Source organism: Onychomys torridus, chromosome 8 (genome assembly GCF_903995425.1).
Source record: "Onychomys torridus chromosome 8, mOncTor1.1, whole genome shotgun sequence".
In the NCBI taxonomy this organism is placed as follows: domain Eukaryota; kingdom Metazoa; phylum Chordata; class Mammalia; order Rodentia; family Cricetidae; genus Onychomys; species Onychomys torridus.
Window position 1 is genome coordinate 66,583,414 of NC_050450.1, and position 15,813 is coordinate 66,599,226.

Here is a 15,813-nt window from a genome sequence, read left to right on the forward strand (position 1 = left end):
AAAACCCAAATAAAAATTAATTATTCTTATTTTAAGGCCCAGAGTGAAGTAATTTTCCAAGTCAAGTTGTAATAGTACCATTCTGATACTGACAGTTAGCATTTCTGTAAGTACCCTACAAGGAAAAAGAATATTATTACAAGGGATATTTGAAAACAAATGAGAAATTTAAATGCCACAATAACTAGGAAGTATTAACATTTAGTGGTTTAGCTAGTATTACTCATGAGAAACACTAGATTAGAAGGTTTGTAGATTGTATATAAGATTGAAAGAAATTGATAAGGTGTGATAGTGTGTACATATATGTTGTTCAACTCTTACAGATCTTCTCTGGCTCTGGGTTTTCACCCAGATATCAGGGTGAAAGCTGAAAGATCAGAGAATCAGAGCAGCCAGCCACCAGTTCTTATCTCTACAAAATCCTCAGCCTAAAGAGGCTTTCCTCACACCTTATATACCTTTCTCTGCCTTGCCATATTACTTCCTGAGATTAAAAGCATGTGTGCTTCCTAAGCAAAGGCATGACATCTCATGTGTTGGGATTAAAGGTGTGTGCCACCACTGCCTGACTTCTATGTCTAATCTAGTGGCTACCTCTGTCCTCTGATCCTCAGTCAGGCAAGTTGTTTTAGGGTACACAGTATATTACCACACATATAATCATATAATCACATCATTCTGGATGTGAAGGTAATGAGGCTTAGGAGCTCAAAGCCAGCCACAGGTACAATTTGAGGTTAGCCTGGGCTTTATGAGATCCTGACTTAAAGAGGAAAGAGAAAAATGAATCAGAGGGTTAGATTAGCATATATAGTAATTCTCTACCAAATTCCTAAGGAAGGCTGAAAATGAACAGGACAAAATCTGTCTTATAGGTGAATAAGTCTGATGACACTGCAGAACATCTCCTGGAGTTGGGCTGGTTCACTATGAACAACCTTCTCCCCAATGCTATCTATAAGGCAAGTCTTACCCTTTCTTTTTTTTTTAAATGGGGATGGGATTTAGGCAGGGCCTTGTTCATTCTAGACAAGAACTCTACTAATCGACATCCCCACATCTATATGGCAGGTCTTCTAGTCTTATTTTGCCATTCCTAACCCATTTATATATGCTTTAGAGCAAAGGGCATTTGTGATGGTCTTTTCATATCAGCTCATAGGAAACAATGTGATCTGAAATGGTATAGCTTGCCCAACCTAGCAAGCCCATTGGCTTCAGTTCTCCTGTAGAAGGTTTGTGGATTGATTGTTAAGTTGACTTTTAGAGAGGACATTTAATAGAGCTGTTCACTCTGTCCTGTAGGTGGTTTTGCGGCCCCAGAGTTCCTGCCAGTCAGGGAGACAGCTAGCCCTCCGCCTTTTCAGCAAAGTCCGGCCACCTGTTGGGGGTATCTCTGTTAAGGAACACTTTGAGGTTGGTAAACAGTACCTTGGGAACCAAGGGCCAAAGGGCAGGTCCAAACTAAAAACTGTTAGCCTGTTAGTAATAAAAGACAAGGACAGTACCTGAGCCTAACCCCTTCTTCACCTTTTCCCTGCAGGTGAATGTGGTGCCGCTCACCATCCAGCTGTCCCACCAGTTCTTCCACAGAATGATGGGCTTTTTCTTTCCTGGTCGGAATGTGGAAGATGATGAAGTTGGTGATGAGGAGGACAAGTCCAAACTGGTGACGACCGGTGAGGATTGCTACTCTGGAGTGCCGGAAGAGCAGCAGCCAAAGCCACCGAGGGGAAGGGTGACTGTTGGTGTTTGCTTTCTCTTAGGAATACCAGTAGTGAAGCCTCGGCAGCTGATAGCAACAGATGACTCGGTCCCACTAGGCCCTGGGAAGGGCGTAGCACAGGGCTTGACCAGGAGTTCTGGGGTCAGAAGGTCATTTCGCAAATTACCTGAGGTATGGCACATGTCCCTAAAGATTGAAAAATCAGAGAAACTGAATGTTACAGTAGCACACTCTGTAATCTTAACACTTGGGGGACGGGAGTCGGAAGATCATGAGTTCAAGGGCAGCCTGGACCATATGAGATCCCGCCTCAAAAAAAAAAGCAAAAGAAACCCTCAAAAACCAAAATAAAAACATTTTAGTATGTATTAAAGATTTTTTTTAGCCAGGTAGTGGTGGTGCATGCCTTTAATCCCAGCACTCAGGAGGCAGAGGCAGGCCTCTGTGAGTTCGAGGCCAGCCTTGTCTACAGAGCGAGTTCCAGGGCAGCCAGGACTGTTATTAATCCTTTCTGTTGGTCATGGCTGGGTGTTTCTCTTTTCTTTGAGTCTATTCCAGGATTCAGAGGATGGAGTAATATTTAGGATATTTGGTTTCTTCTGGTTTTAGAGGCTTTAATTGCTTTCTTGTCTTTCCTAGCACCCAGTTGATGATATTGACAAGATGAAAGAGCGAGCTGCCATGAACAACTCCTTCATATACATAAAAATCCCACAAGTTCCACTGTGTGTCAGTTATAAGGTATGTCCCATCCCAGCAGTTTCTAGGACAGTAGGATGGGAACCAAGATTATAGAGGGTGACAACCAGGCTTCCTCTGAGAATGGGCCTTGGGTGACAAACCTGCTGTTCCTTCTGCTTCCTGCAGGGGTCAGCACCCACCACTACCAGAATGAGGTCGGGGAATCCAGTCTGTATCTGTAGGTTGCTATCATAGGAATTAGACTCTGAGTACTGGCTTAGAATCAAAGTGGCAGCTGATGTAATTTTCCCTTTTCCTATTCCTCTTGCAGGGTGAGAAGAACAGTGTGGACTGGGGTGACCTCAACTTGGTGCTACCCTGTCTGGAGTACCACAACAACACGTGGACATGGCTGGATTTTGCCATGGCTGTCAAAAGGGACAGCCGGAAGGCTTTGGTTGCCCAGGTATCTCGCCAGGGCTCCCGGCTGTTTCGTTAGCAGGGACTGGCAAGCAAACGGGAGCCTTTTGTTCTGCGCTGTATTAAAAGACAGCCAAGAAAGGGCAGATAATAAAATGACTGATTTTGTCCTTGTTTGTCCTTGACGTTGCCACAGTATGATTAAATGACTGTTTTATTTCATGTTAATGAGCGTTAATTTGAGGGAACTAAGGGCTGCTACAACTTCAGCTTTATGATGGATTCTGATTAGATTGTAAGCTTCTGAAAGCAGAGACCATTATTTATTATTTATATACTTTGACCTGCCCCATTGTGCTTTGCATGTAAGTTGAATAAATTTTTGAATTGGTTCAGTTTTAATTGTTCGGCCCGTTCCACTAATCTTTTTGCCTTTCCTTTACTCCTTTCCACTTGCCAGGTAATCAAAGAAAAGCTAAGGCTGAAACCTGCAACAGGGTCTGAGTTCCGGGGAAAGCTAGAAACAAAGTCAGACTTGAATGTGCAACAGCAGGAAGAGGAGAAGGCACGGCTCCTCATCGGTTTAAGTATGGGTGACAAGCACCCTGGCAAGAAGTCCATCTTCGGCAGGCGCAAGTGACCTGGAGACCCAAGGAACTGCAGTGTACACTCTGACTCCTGCTCAGGATCCAGGGACTTGAGGGTGGCCAGAGCTTCCTTTCATCCCACGGGATTTGTGGGCTTTGGAGCTTATCGGGAACTGAGACACTGTTCAGCAGCTGGCCTGTCCCTGCAGGGCATGGTGGACAAAAGTGCTAAATTCCCTCATGCTTATTGGGCCCAGGGCCAGAAAGGCCAGAGAACCAGAGGCCTATGGAGTGTGTCCAAGCTTAGTGCCCTGCTCTTGGGGGCAACAGAAAGGGTGGGGGTAGTTTTGATCAAGTATGATAAATTTTTATAAATAGACATATATATATAATATATATATATATATTTCTAAGTGTAATTGCTCTCCCTTTGTGCCAGTAAGCTGAGGGGAGGGGTCTGATCCTCTGTGCCTCACTCCACTGCCTTGTTGTATGAAAGGTGTTAGTGTTGGGGGGGGGGGTTCAGCTTCCCAATCTGTGTGCTCACTTGGGAGGATGGCATTAGGAGCCAGGGCTGGCCATGGATACCTTCCTTTCCCTTCCCCCCTGGGGTATGCCCTGGAGAATGGAGAAAAAAAATGATTTAAAGAAAAATATTTTAAATTTGTTGCTGGCTTTTATTCTTTTTTTCATTTGTATTGAGTAAAAATGTTCAGGCTGTCTGTGACCTTCCCTCGTCACTGCCCATCTTTCCACTGCCACTGTTAACGACTGGCCTTTCTCCTCCTCTGAAGTCATGTCATAGCTACTTCCCAGCCTGTGTATGACGCTGACCTGAAGCTGATGGGTCTGTGTACACTGGGAGAGGCGGGGCTCCTGGGCAATGCAGCACAGAGGTAGGAATTGCTTATGTAACTGGGACAGCAGATTTACTGGAAGGAGAGGAGGCGGAGGCTGGGGATGGGAGCAGTGAGCTGTCGGCAGGGGCAACACACCCGGGTGTCTGCTCCTCGAAAGGTACGGTATGGGGCTCTGGCTGCCTGTGGGTGAGAAATGATGGAGGTAAAGGCCTGAAGCCAGAGAGTGCCTGGTTAGAGCCTGTCAGTGATAGCCAGTGTTGGGGTGTGGGCATAGAGGCTATAATGCGAGTAGCCCCACTCAGGCACAGGCTGTATTCCTCATTTGTCATGGGGAGAACATACAACTGTTACTGTCTTCCATATTTTGAATTATATTGAGGAAATCTAGGTCACATCACAAAGCCTAGGAATCTTCCTTCCTTCTAGAGCAGTGGTTCTCAACTTATGGGTCCACAACCCCTCTGGGGTGGACTGGCCCTTTCACTGGGTCACATCAGATATTTTACATTATAATCTACAACAGTAGCAAAAGTCCAGTTATTATATAGTAACAAGATAATTTTATGCTTGGGGGTCAGCACAGTATGAGGAACCTTAATAAAGGGTTGCAGCATCAGGAAGGGTGAGAACCACCGTTTAGAGGTTAAGACATGAAGGGAAGGAGTACCTGGTAAGATGGGTAGAACCCACAGTGCCTCATGAGCAGGCTTAGAATGCTCCCTTCTCAGCAGGGTGGCAACATCCGGGGTCCTTGGGCCCGAGGCTGGAAGAGCCTCTGGTGTGGTAGGGGGACCATCAGGTCAGGTCTGGAAGAACTGTGGGAGCTGCAGAGGCATCAGGAGCCCCTCCAGCCAGCCCCACTGCTACTAGAGAAGCCGTTGTCTGAGTGGCCAGTGCCTCAGTTCATCAGCCTCTTTCTACCAGAGTTTCCCATGAGACCTGTTAGGGGGCAGCAGGAGCTAAAGGTAGGTCCCTGGAGTCCCTGGGAAGTCTGGGAGGAATCTAGAAACAACCAGTCTCAGGAGCCCTCTTCTCCGTTTTAGATTCTAGGCCTTGTGGCTAAAGGCTCATTTGGAACTGTCCTGAAAGTACTGGATTGTGCCCAAGAAGCTGTGTTTGCAGTGAAGGTAGGAGTCTAGGTATTCCACTCACTCAGTAGCTACTGTTTGCAACCTCGGTTTCAGAGGTTAGGAGCAGCATTGTTTTCCATGAGTTCTGCCTCTCCATTTGTAGGTGGTGCCCAAAGCCAAAGTCCTTCAGCGGGATACCCTGAGGCAGTGCAAAGAGGAGGTCAGCATCCAGGTATGCACAGTTCTGAAAGCATGGCTGGGTGAACGAATTGCTGGTGGAGAAGGTCCCTCCCTTTGTCCCACCTACCTGCTTTTCTTGGCTCTACCTTCCCCATGTGTTTCCATCTTGGTGCAGTGTAGCCCCAGAAGAAATCCTGAGGAAAGTAGTTATTAGCTGTAGACACAGTCCAGGTTCTGCCAGGGAACTCTCCCACATACCTTGGTGTGCTCCTGGCGGTGTGCTGGCCCCAGGGTGTCTGGGGAGGTGGTCCCAAATGAGCTCTGAGTCAGGTGAGGCAGTTCATTTCTACACAAGGCAACACCTGATATCTTGGCTGTCTTTATCATCAGTAAGCCTGTTCTTTGATAACTTGCCCTTTTCTTTGTCTCTAGCGACAGGTCAACCATCCTTTTGTACACAGCCTGGGAGACAGCTGGCAGGGGAGGCGACACCTCTTCATTAGTGAGTGGCCTGGGTTTGTCCCCATCCACAAAGGCCCCAGGCCGATCTCCCACCCTGATGCTGTGCTGCCTCGCTTGGTTCCACCCCTCATAGCATTTCTGTATTCCAGAATTAGAGGGAAAGGCTGGTGGGATTAGTTTGGGCAGGAGGTCTATAATGCCTTGAGCCCAGGCCTTGTAGACCACAGATACTGCCTAGACTTCTGGTGCTTTGCAGTGTGTAGCTACTGCAGCATGGACCTCTACTCCCTGTGGTCTGCTGGTGGTGGTTTTCCAGAGGCTTCTATCCGTCTCTTTGCAGCTGAACTGGTCCTTGTGCTGTGTAAGTGAAAGGGCGGTAGAGGAAACGGAAAGGGGAGAATTGAGTTGGTGGAGAAGAGAACATAGAATTGATATTGAATTCTGAAAGTCAGCGTAGAGATGGGATAGAAGCTACAGAAACTGGAATAGACAAGAGACCTTACACACACCCATGCTCACTGTTCTCCACAGGCTATCTCCACGACATGGGGATCATCCATCGAGATGTAAAGGTAGAGTTAAGTCTTTTTTCTTAGTCTGAGGAAGAACCTCAATAAGAAGTGCCAACAGGTCTGAGAAGGCAGTGAGAAGTAGAGACAGTTTATCTGGGTCCTGTGGATGCGAAGGGTTTAGGTATGGGTCCTCCAAGTATAGGTTTGAACGCTGAGTAGACAGACTGCCTTCTCCAGCTAACGGCTTTATATGGAAGAAAGCCAGGTGTGGGTGTACCTGTCTATACTCCAGCACTACTGGGGTGGGGGACAGGAGTGCCACAAGTTTTGAGGCTAGCCTGGCATATATACCAAATTCCTACCCTGTGTCAAAAAATAACAATGGAGGGGGGCTAGGGAGATGGCTCAGTGGTCAAGAGCATTGGCTGCTCTTCCAGAGTACCCGGGTTCATTCCCCTGCCCCCACATGGTAGCTCACAGCTGTCTGTAACTCCAATTCTAGAGGATCTGGTACCCTCACACAGACATACATGAAAAAGACCAATGCACAAAAGAACAAATAAATAAAAAACAATGGAAAAACCAAATCAGAGTCAATGGAAATAGTAAGATAATGTCCTCTCGCCCATGATTTCAGATGGAGAACATCCTTCTGGATGAGCGAGGTATGCCTTCTTTTCCAGCCTCAGGTTGAGTGGTACCTCTACAAAAAAAGACATTGGTTGAAACACTGTCTCCTTATTCCATAGGCCACCTGAAACTGACAGACTTCGGTCTGTCTCGCCGTCTGTCCCAGGGAGCACGAGCCTATACTATCTGTGGAACTCTTCAGTACATGGGTGAGGGAGAAGCTGAAGCTGGTGGGGAGGGTGGCGGAGAGAAGTGGTGACAAGTACCTTTCTTACCACAGCCCCAGAGGTCCTGAGTGGTGGACCTTACAACCACACTGCTGACTGGTGGTCCCTGGGAGTGCTGCTTTTCTCTCTGGCAACTGGTAAGGTGAGAGATCGGTATTGGTGCTGAGCAGGGAAGAGAGCTTTGCTTTGTGGGAAAAAGACCTTAGAAAGCCTTCTTCCCACCCCCTACCCCTTTAACTCAGTTCCCAGTGGCTGCAGAAAGAGATCATGTGACCATGTTGGCAAGTGTGACCCACTGTGAGTCTGAGATACCAGCCTCTATCACTCAGGAGCTCTCACTCCTGCTCCATGAGGTAAGGGACACACTACTTTCCCTTCTCACTCTCAAGCTGTCCGTCATTTTCTTTTCATCGAGCAGGTCCTCCCTCTCCCTCCCTCCCTCTCTCCCTTCCTCTCCCCCTCCCTCCCTCCCTCTCTCCCTTCCTCTCCCCCTCCCTCCCTCCCTCTCTCCCTCCTCTTCCCTCCCTCTCCCCCTCCCTCTCTCCCTCTCCCTCCCCCTCCCTCTCCCCCTCCCTCCCCCCCTCCCTCTCTCCCTCTCCCTCCCTCTCCCCTCCCTCCCTCTCTCCCTCCCCTTCCCTCCCTTTCTCTCCCCCTCCCTCTCTCCCTCTCTCCCTCTCCCCTCCCTCCCTCCTTCCCTCCCTCTCCCTCCCTCTCTCCTCCTTCCTCCCCTTCCCTCCCTCCCTCTCTCCCTCCTTCCCTCCCTTTCTCTCCCTCTCTCCTCCTCCCTCCCCTTCCCTCCCTCCCTCTCTTCTCCCTCCCCTCCCTCCCTCCCTCCTTCCCTCCCTCTCTCTCCCTCCCTCCCTCCCTCCTTCCCTCCCTCTTCCCTCCCTCCTTCCCTCCCTCTCTCCTCCTCCCTCCCCTTCCCTCCCTCCCTCTCTCCTCCCTCCCCCTCCCTCTCTCCCTCCTCCCTCTCTCCCTCCTCTTCCCCTCCTTCCCTCCCTCTCTCTATCCCCTCCTTCCCTCCCTCCCTCTCTCCCTCCCTCCTTCCCTCCCTCTCTCTCTCTCCCTCCCTCTCCTCCTCCTCCTCCTCCTCCTCTCAGATGGGGATGGATATGCTCCAACTACTCACTTCCCCTGTAACTGGTACTGCAGATCTCACTCCCGAGTTCCTGCCACCCCAAACCCTTTCCTCCCCCAGAACAGACAGGTCCTTTTGAAGAGCCTGGGCCGGTGCTACCTTATCATCTGCAAATCCAAGTCCATCTCCTTCATCCTCACCTGTCCTCCCACTCTCTCTAATCACCATGTTCTTCTTTCACTAATCTCCTGTGCTTTAGGTTTCCCGCCTTCCAGAGCTGCACGAACCGTTTACCGCCTTTTATCCTCTGTTTAGCCTCTGTCTTACCCCATCTCATTCTGTTTTCCTTCAGCTCTTGTGCCAGAACCCTCTGCACCGTCTACGTCATCTGCATCACTTCCGGGTCCACCCTTTCTTTCGGGGTGTGGCCTTTGACCCTGAGCTCCTAAAGAAGCAGCCAGTGAGCCTTGTCATGGAGACACAAGATAGCAGCAGTCCATTGGAGTCCAAGCCCTTCAAGGACTTTGACTGTGATCTGGAGTCCTTGGTCCACTCCGTCTCTGCTGATTCTCTACTGCAGATTGGGGCCCAGCTGGAAACCTGAGGATTTCTACTGCCAGCTCAGTATGACCACCGTGATGATCCAGTTTTTTCTTTGTTGTCCTTACTATTCTGTTGTAGGTATTGGACCAGAGTTTAAATTGTTGGCATTCTGCAACGATGGCCAGAACTGCCCTGGTGCTGTCCTGTCACACAACCCACCTCTCCCTTCGTTTCATTTCTATAGTACTTTCACCCTGGCTGCCAAACAAAAGCTTCTTAAAACTTTATCTTATCCATGTTTTCTACCATGCTTCCTTTCTTGGGCAATAATGACACTTTGTAGGACCCTGAAGTGCTGTTTATATGTTTAACAAGCTAGTCAGAGCAATATGAATGTTTTTTAAAGATTGCAAAAGCTAAAAAAGATTTCAACACCTGAATAAATAAGCAGTTAAAAAATATGACCTGCCAGGTGGTGGTGGCCCGAGCCTTTAATCCCAGCACTTGGAAGGCAGAGGAAGTGGGCCTCTGAGTCTAGTCATCCTAGTCTACAGAGCGAGTTCCAGGACAGCCAGGGCAGTTACACAGAGAAACCCTGTCTCAAAAAACAGCCCCCCTGCCCAAAAATGACCTAGGAGTTGGAGAAGGCTCATTGCTCTTGCAGAGAACTTAGTTGAGTCTTTAGCCCCTCACAAGTGCCTATAAATTCAGCTCCAGGGAGATCCCACACTTCTGGCTTCCTCAGATGTGAATACCCACATACATATGCATACCCACACAGACACATGAAAATAATTTAAAATAACTTTTTAAATGCCAGCCATGATAGCACATGCCATTAATTCCAGCACCCAACAAGGCAGGTGGATCACTGTGACTTTTGCCTGGTCTACATAGTGAGTTCCAGAATAGCCAGGGCTACATACTGAAACCCTGTCTCAAATAAAAAACAAATGTGGGCTGGAGAGATGGCTGAGAGGTTAAGAGCACTGACTGCTCTTCCAAAGGTCCTGAGTTCAATTCCCAGCAACCACAACCCAGCTCACAACCATCTGTAATGAGATCTGGTGCCCTCTTCTGGCCTGCAGTCATACATGCTGTATACATAATAAAATAAATAGGGTTGGGGATTTAGCTCAGTGGTAGACCGCAAGGCCCTGGGTTCCGTCCTCAGCTCCGACCAAAAAAAAAAAAAAAACTAAATAAATAAATAAATAAATAAATCTTTTAAAAATGCAAAATGGCCCAGCAGGTAAGGGACCTGCCCTGAAGCCTGAGGACATGAGTTTGATCCCCAAGACTCACATGGGAGAAGGAGAGACTGACTCCCACAACATGTATACCACCCCCAATAACTAATTAAATAAATAAATGTAATTAAGAAAATGTGATCTAGAAGCTTGAAGCTATTCTTCAATAAATTTTATTGATTGATTGGTTTTTCAAGACAGGGTTTCTATGTGTAACCACCCTGGCTGTTCTGGAACTCACTCTGTAGACCAGGTTGGCCTCAAACTTAAAGAGATGTGCCTGCATCTCTGTGAGTTCGAGGTCAGTCTGGTCTACAGAGCAAGTTCTAGTACAGGCTCCAAAGCTACATAGAGAAACCCTATCTTGAAAAACCAAAAAAAAAAAAAAAAAAAAAAGAGAGAGAGAGAGAGAGATCCACCTGCCTCTGCCTCCCAAGCAACAGGATTAAAGGGGTGTGCCACCACCGCCTGGCAATAAATATGATTTTTAAAAATTAGAAAGTGAATCTAATAACTGCTGAATGTGAGGAAGAAAACAGATTTCACCATGGATGGATTCTGTCTTCTCTAGGATAACATGAGACCCTCCTAAGCCTATTCCAAAACAAAGCCTCCTAAAAAGACACAAGGATTATTAAACTGATCAGACAGCCTAAGATTCATAGTTGTTTTTTAACCCCCACTTTTGACCTGGACCAGCAGAGGACCAGGGATTCAGAAAATAAAGGAGGAAAGTTTGGGATCAGGTCTTACACAAGCTGTGTCTTAAGCCACACTTGTTAAGGACGGCATCTTCTTTACAGTTGCAGGGCAATGGGACAGAGTCAGCTGGAAAGGATCTTACAGTAGAACCAAGCCAGCAGGAAGCTAATCAGGCAGTGTTGCACAGAAGGAACACTAGTACATGCAACAGCCATGGGACTGGTGACTGTAGCCTTTTAGGGGGAAGAGTTGATTGTCAGGACACAAAGAACAGCTCCTCTGAGGCCCTGGTCCCACTATTGGCTCTGCTAAGCATATTCCTGGTTTTAAACTACATTCCTCTTCCATACATCAGGTCCCAAGGAAGGCTTAGATCGACTTCGCTCCCAACACCTTTAGTTTTAAGATTTGGGGATTTGGCCAGGCGGTAGTGGTGCATGCCTGTAATCCCAGCACTCAGGAGGCAGAGGCAGGTGGATCTCTGTGAGTTCGAGGCCAGCCTGGTCTACAGAGCTAGTCCAGGACAGGCTCCAAAGCTACAGAGAAACCCTGTCTTGAAAAACCAAAAAAAAAAAAAAAAGATTCAGGGATTTATGGTGTTGCTGTTTTGTGGTCCTAGGGATCAAACCTAGGCTTTATATATGCTAGGCGAGTATTAAGTTACATCTCCAGTGTTCATTCATTCAGGTTTCCTCCTCTCCTAGACAAGGTCTCTTCAAGTTGCCAAAGCTAGTGCCTTGAACTCACTCAGGCAGACCTAGAACTTGTGATCTTCCTGCCTTGGTCTTCCAAATGGCTGAGATTATAGATCTGCACTACTAGACCTATGCTAAGATTGGGTTTTGATGAACAAATGAAACCACTGAGAGCTACGGCATTAATTTTAGGATTTAAAGTTAATATGTATCTCAAGAACCTTTTCCTGTTGTAAGGAAAATCATCTCAACCTTTTATGTACATTTCTGGCCTTTGACTTCATTTCCTTCAACTTAAAAAGTCCCATTTTTGTTCTGGTTTTTTGTTTGTTTGTTTTTGGTTTTGGAGACAGGGTTTCTCTGTGTAGCCTTGGTTGTCCTGGAACTCACTCTGTAGACCAGGCTGGCTTCAAACTCTCAGAGATCCACCTGCCTCTGCCTCCTGAGTGCTGAGATTAAAGGTGTGTGCTACCACTGCCCGGCTTGTTCTGATTTTTTAAATTTAGGCTTTAAATTTTTATGTGTATGAGTATTTTGCCTGCATGTATGTATGTACTCTCCAGCCCCTGTGTTATTATGTTTAGGTAAAAAATGTGCTTTAATCTAGACTATTATTTTTCAGTTACATCTGTTCTCTTTTCAGGCCAAAAAAAAAAATCTAAAGAGTATCATATATACTCTTAGTATTCTCTCTGGATTAGGCTAGGATTTCTATTTTATTTACCTCGGTAGAACTGTTTTTTTGTTTGTTTGTTTTGTTTTGTTTTGTTTGTTTTTTCCTCCTTTGTCTATTTATTATATTTGTGTTTTAATTCCACACATCAGCCATGGGTTCCCCCGTCCTGTCCTCCCCCCTCCCGCCCCGCCCCCACCCTTCCCCCAGCCCCTCCACTCTACTCCCACCTCCTCCAGGGCCAAGACTCCCCTGGGGATTCAACTCAACCCAGTGGATTCAGCACAGGCAGGTCCAGTTCCCTTCCTCCAGGCTGAGCAAAATGTCCCTGTGTAAGCCCAAGGTTTTGTTTTTTGTGTTTTTTTTTCTGGTTTGTGCTTTGGCAATCCATCTGAATCTCTATGACTTTGATTGGTGCTCTAATTGTATGCTATGGGGCTGGAAAGATGGCTCAGTGGTTAGCAGCACCTGCTCTCGCAGAGGACCCAGGTTTGGTTCCCAGTACTCACGTGGTAGTTCACAACCATACATAACTCCAGTTCCAGGGATCTGATGCTCTCTTCTGACTTCTGTTGGCACCAGACACACAAATGCACATATTCAGGTAAGTCACGCACACATATAAAATAAATAATAAGAGTGCTAAGGGTGTTACTGGGTGGTGTAGGAATTTAGCAGAATCACATATTAGAATGAACAACTGTTTTTCAGAAGTACTTTGACCTTGAAGACTCCTTGTGGAAAACAGTGATTGTTTCCCAGGGTCTGTAGAATTGTTCTGCTGAAGAGGCTTAGCAGCCATCCATGACTTTGGTCACAAGACACCTAGGCGCACCTAGGGCTCTTGTGTATGGCACACGATGCATAATAGGACTGGAGCCATGGAGGCGTGTGATGCTCTCCTTCAGTAAGACATGTAAATTAAGGTTAGGGACCTTGGTGTGAGGAAATACTTTGTGTAATCATCAATAAATACGCCTTTGTATGGCTGTTTGGGGTTCAGTCCATCAGAAGAGGCTGGACCTTCCTGCTGCCACATAGGCCTTGAAATTTCATCTTGGAAGTATCTTCTTTCTTTAACTGACCTGCGTCATAGGGTGCACCCTTACATAGAACATTAGTTCTAGGTAAGAATGTTCGGGGGATTCCTGCTAGACCAAGTTATACTTCTCCTGAGCTGCTGTTTGGTTCTTGCTCTGACACTAAATCATCAATTATCTATAGTTTCCTCCTTGCACTAATAATATACCAATTAGAAAAATTGCACACCAGTCACTGTCTTGATTTTCTTTTCCTTCTTTTCATTTTTTCTGTTACAATCTTTTGTATGACTATATTATCTACATCTTTGTAATCCTTAGATTAATATTGGTATAGAAAAGAATAAAAGACTATATTCTTCATCCTGTTAGCTCATTTTTTTCTCTTTAGACATTTTTATAGTTTTGTTACATTTGTGGTAATGATCAGAACTACACACTTAATTAAAAATCTTAAATACTAAAAATAGGAATCAATAATTTTAAGAGAGTTGAATTTGAATTTAGGATATTTGGTATCTGAATCTACAAGTAACTATCTTGGTATGTTTTAAACAAGTCTGTTCAATTGCTTCAGATCTCGGATATAAAATGAAGACATTACAATCATTGTTTTTCACCCCCTGCACTACCCTGGGTCTTGTGCATTCTAAGCAGACCACCACTGAGTAGATTAGCCCTAAACATTGGTTATTAACTGAGGGAAACAGGTTTCAGGTTTATCATTTTTTTTCCTTTTAGTAATTTCTTAAAAATACTTATTTATGGGCTGGAAAGATGGCTCAGTGGTTAAGAGCACTCACTGGCTGCTGTTCCAGAGGACCAGGGTTCAAATCCCAGCATCCACATGGCAGCTCACAACTGTCTGTAACTCCAGTTCCAGTGGATCTGACATCTTCACATAGACATATATGAAGGCAAATATTTATTTGTGGGGGCTGAAGAGATGGCTCAGAGGTTAAAGACACTGGCTACTCTTCCAGAGAACTGGGGTTCAATTCCCAGCACCCACATGGCAGCTCACAACTGTCTGCAACTCCAAGATCTGACACCCTCACACAGACATACATACAGGCAAAACACTAAAAGCACATAAAATAAAAATAAACTATTAAAAAAAATACCACCACTGCCAGGCTAAGCCCAGTTTATTTGATGCTGATAAAACCCAGGGCTTCATGCATGCTAGGCAAGCATTGTACCAACTGAGTAATATCCTCCACTCTTTGTGATGTTTTTTTTTTTGTTTTGTTTTGTTTTGTTTTTCCAAAGGCAGAAGTAAAAACTGGGCATAATGAAGCCAGGAGGTGGTGATGCACACCTTTACTCCCAGCATTTAGGAGGCAGAGCTAGGCGGATCTCTGAGTTTGATGCCAGCCTGGTACATACAGTGAGTTCCAGGACAGCCAGGGCTACACAGAGAAACTCTGTCTTGAAAAATCAAACAGACAAACTCACTGGGCATGATGGGTGCACACCTGAATCCTAGCACCTAGGCAGGGCAGTAGTGACAGAAGGATACTGGCTTAAGGCTAGCCTGAGCTACAATGGGCAAGGCTGTGTTTCAGAAAAACTAAACAAAGGCCAGAAAGACTAAATTAGCATAAGTAAAGTAAAGGCTCTTGGTGGCCCAACCTGATAATCTGAGTTTGGTCCCTGGAACCTGTATAAACTGATGACAGGACCACTCCAAAGGTTTTGTTTTGTCTGGGTTTCTCTGTGGAGTCCCGGCTGTCCTGGAACTGTTCTGTAGACCAGGCTAGCCTCAAACTCAGAGATCCACCTGCCTCTGCCTCCTGAGCACTGGGATTAAAGGTGTGCACCACCACCGCCTGGCAAAGGGAAGATTTTTATTGTAGATATGAGAGATACACCAGAGGCATCTGGAAGAGTCCAAACAGGGAGAGAAAGTAGGAGAAATGAATATGGCCAGCAGACTGGACCTGGCCATGAGAGAAGCAGAGAGGGAGGGAGGGAGGGAGGGAGGATGGGGGAAGACAGGGGAGAGGGAGAGGGAGGGAGGGAATAAAGACAAGGAGTGGCATAGCTGAAATAGCAGGGTTATAAAGCAAATGAGTAGCTGGAAGCCCATGAGCTGTAAAAGTTTAGGGTAGAGGTGAGAGTCAGGCTGCCAGCACAGACTCTGAAATACGTGACACTGAGGGAGCCTGGAGGCCAGCCTGTATGCATCAGATACCATTTGTCCCTTCTGCCAGAGATAAGGAAAAGGCTCCTTTCGGTAGAGGGGAACTGGCTTCACAAGTTCCTGAGAAATGCTGGCTTTTGTCTAACAGCCAGAATTTGGGGGAGTGGAGTTTCCTTTGGCTCTGACACACACGGTGAAAGAGAGAGTCAGGCCCTGCAAGTTGTCCTCTTACTTCCACACATACATGTGTGTACATGTATACACACACACACACACACACACACACACACACACACACACACACTAAATAAATGAAAAATAAGTTATT

General features: G+C 46.4%; 2 protein-coding genes across 6 annotated transcripts in view; both read left to right on the forward strand.

Moving 5' to 3' along the window:
- The window catches only part of Kiaa0100 (KIAA0100 ortholog), a 32,372-nt gene extending 28,233 nt beyond the window's left edge, over nt 1-4,139 (forward strand). Inside the window, exons 33-39 of the mRNA XM_036198236.1 lie at nt 879-965; nt 1,309-1,419; nt 1,547-1,682; nt 1,770-1,900; nt 2,369-2,470; nt 2,742-2,876; nt 3,291-4,139. Of these exons, the coding sequence (XP_036054129.1) occupies nt 879-965; nt 1,309-1,419; nt 1,547-1,682; nt 1,770-1,900; nt 2,369-2,470; nt 2,742-2,876; nt 3,291-3,470 (882 nt within the window). The 3' untranslated portion in view covers nt 3,471-4,139. The remainder of the gene's footprint in view (nt 1-878; nt 966-1,308; nt 1,420-1,546; nt 1,683-1,769; nt 1,901-2,368; nt 2,471-2,741; nt 2,877-3,290) is intronic.
- Nucleotides 4,140-4,213: 74 nt separating this feature from the next.
- Nucleotides 4,214-9,275, forward strand: Rskr (ribosomal protein S6 kinase related). Of its 5 annotated transcripts, none has more exons than XM_036198237.1 (12): nt 4,214-4,434; nt 5,006-5,242; nt 5,321-5,404; nt 5,511-5,579; nt 5,960-6,029; nt 6,246-6,350; nt 6,521-6,561; nt 7,139-7,166; nt 7,251-7,340; nt 7,412-7,500; nt 7,601-7,711; nt 8,789-9,275. In XM_036198237.1, the coding sequence occupies exons 1-12, from the start codon at nt 4,378-4,380 to the stop codon at nt 9,038-9,040; spliced, it is 1,233 nt and encodes a 410-aa protein (XP_036054130.1). In that variant the 5' UTR covers nt 4,214-4,377; the 3' UTR covers nt 9,041-9,275. The 5 variants fall into 5 exon arrangements, with proteins under 5 accessions (XP_036054130.1, XP_036054131.1, XP_036054132.1 ...); XM_036198238.1 differs by having other exon boundaries at nt 5,009-5,242; XM_036198239.1 differs by lacking the exon at nt 6,246-6,350.
- Nucleotides 9,276-15,813: the final 6,538 nt, after the last annotated feature.

What these genes read in the sequence shown, in the direction of transcription:
- Rskr (XM_036198237.1), top strand. Translation starts at nt 4,378, where the DNA reads ATGGGAGCAGTGAGCTGTCGGCAGGGGCAACACACCCGGGTGTCTGCT. An exon ending in AAGAGGAGGTCAGCATCCAG is followed by an intron (nt 5,580 to 5,959) that starts GTATGCACAGTT and finishes CTTTGTCTCTAG; the next exon opens with CGACAGGTCAACCATCCTTT. An exon ending in TCTCACTCCTGCTCCATGAG is followed by an intron (nt 7,712 to 8,788) that starts GTAAGGGACACA and finishes GTTTTCCTTCAG; the next exon opens with CTCTTGTGCCAGAACCCTCT.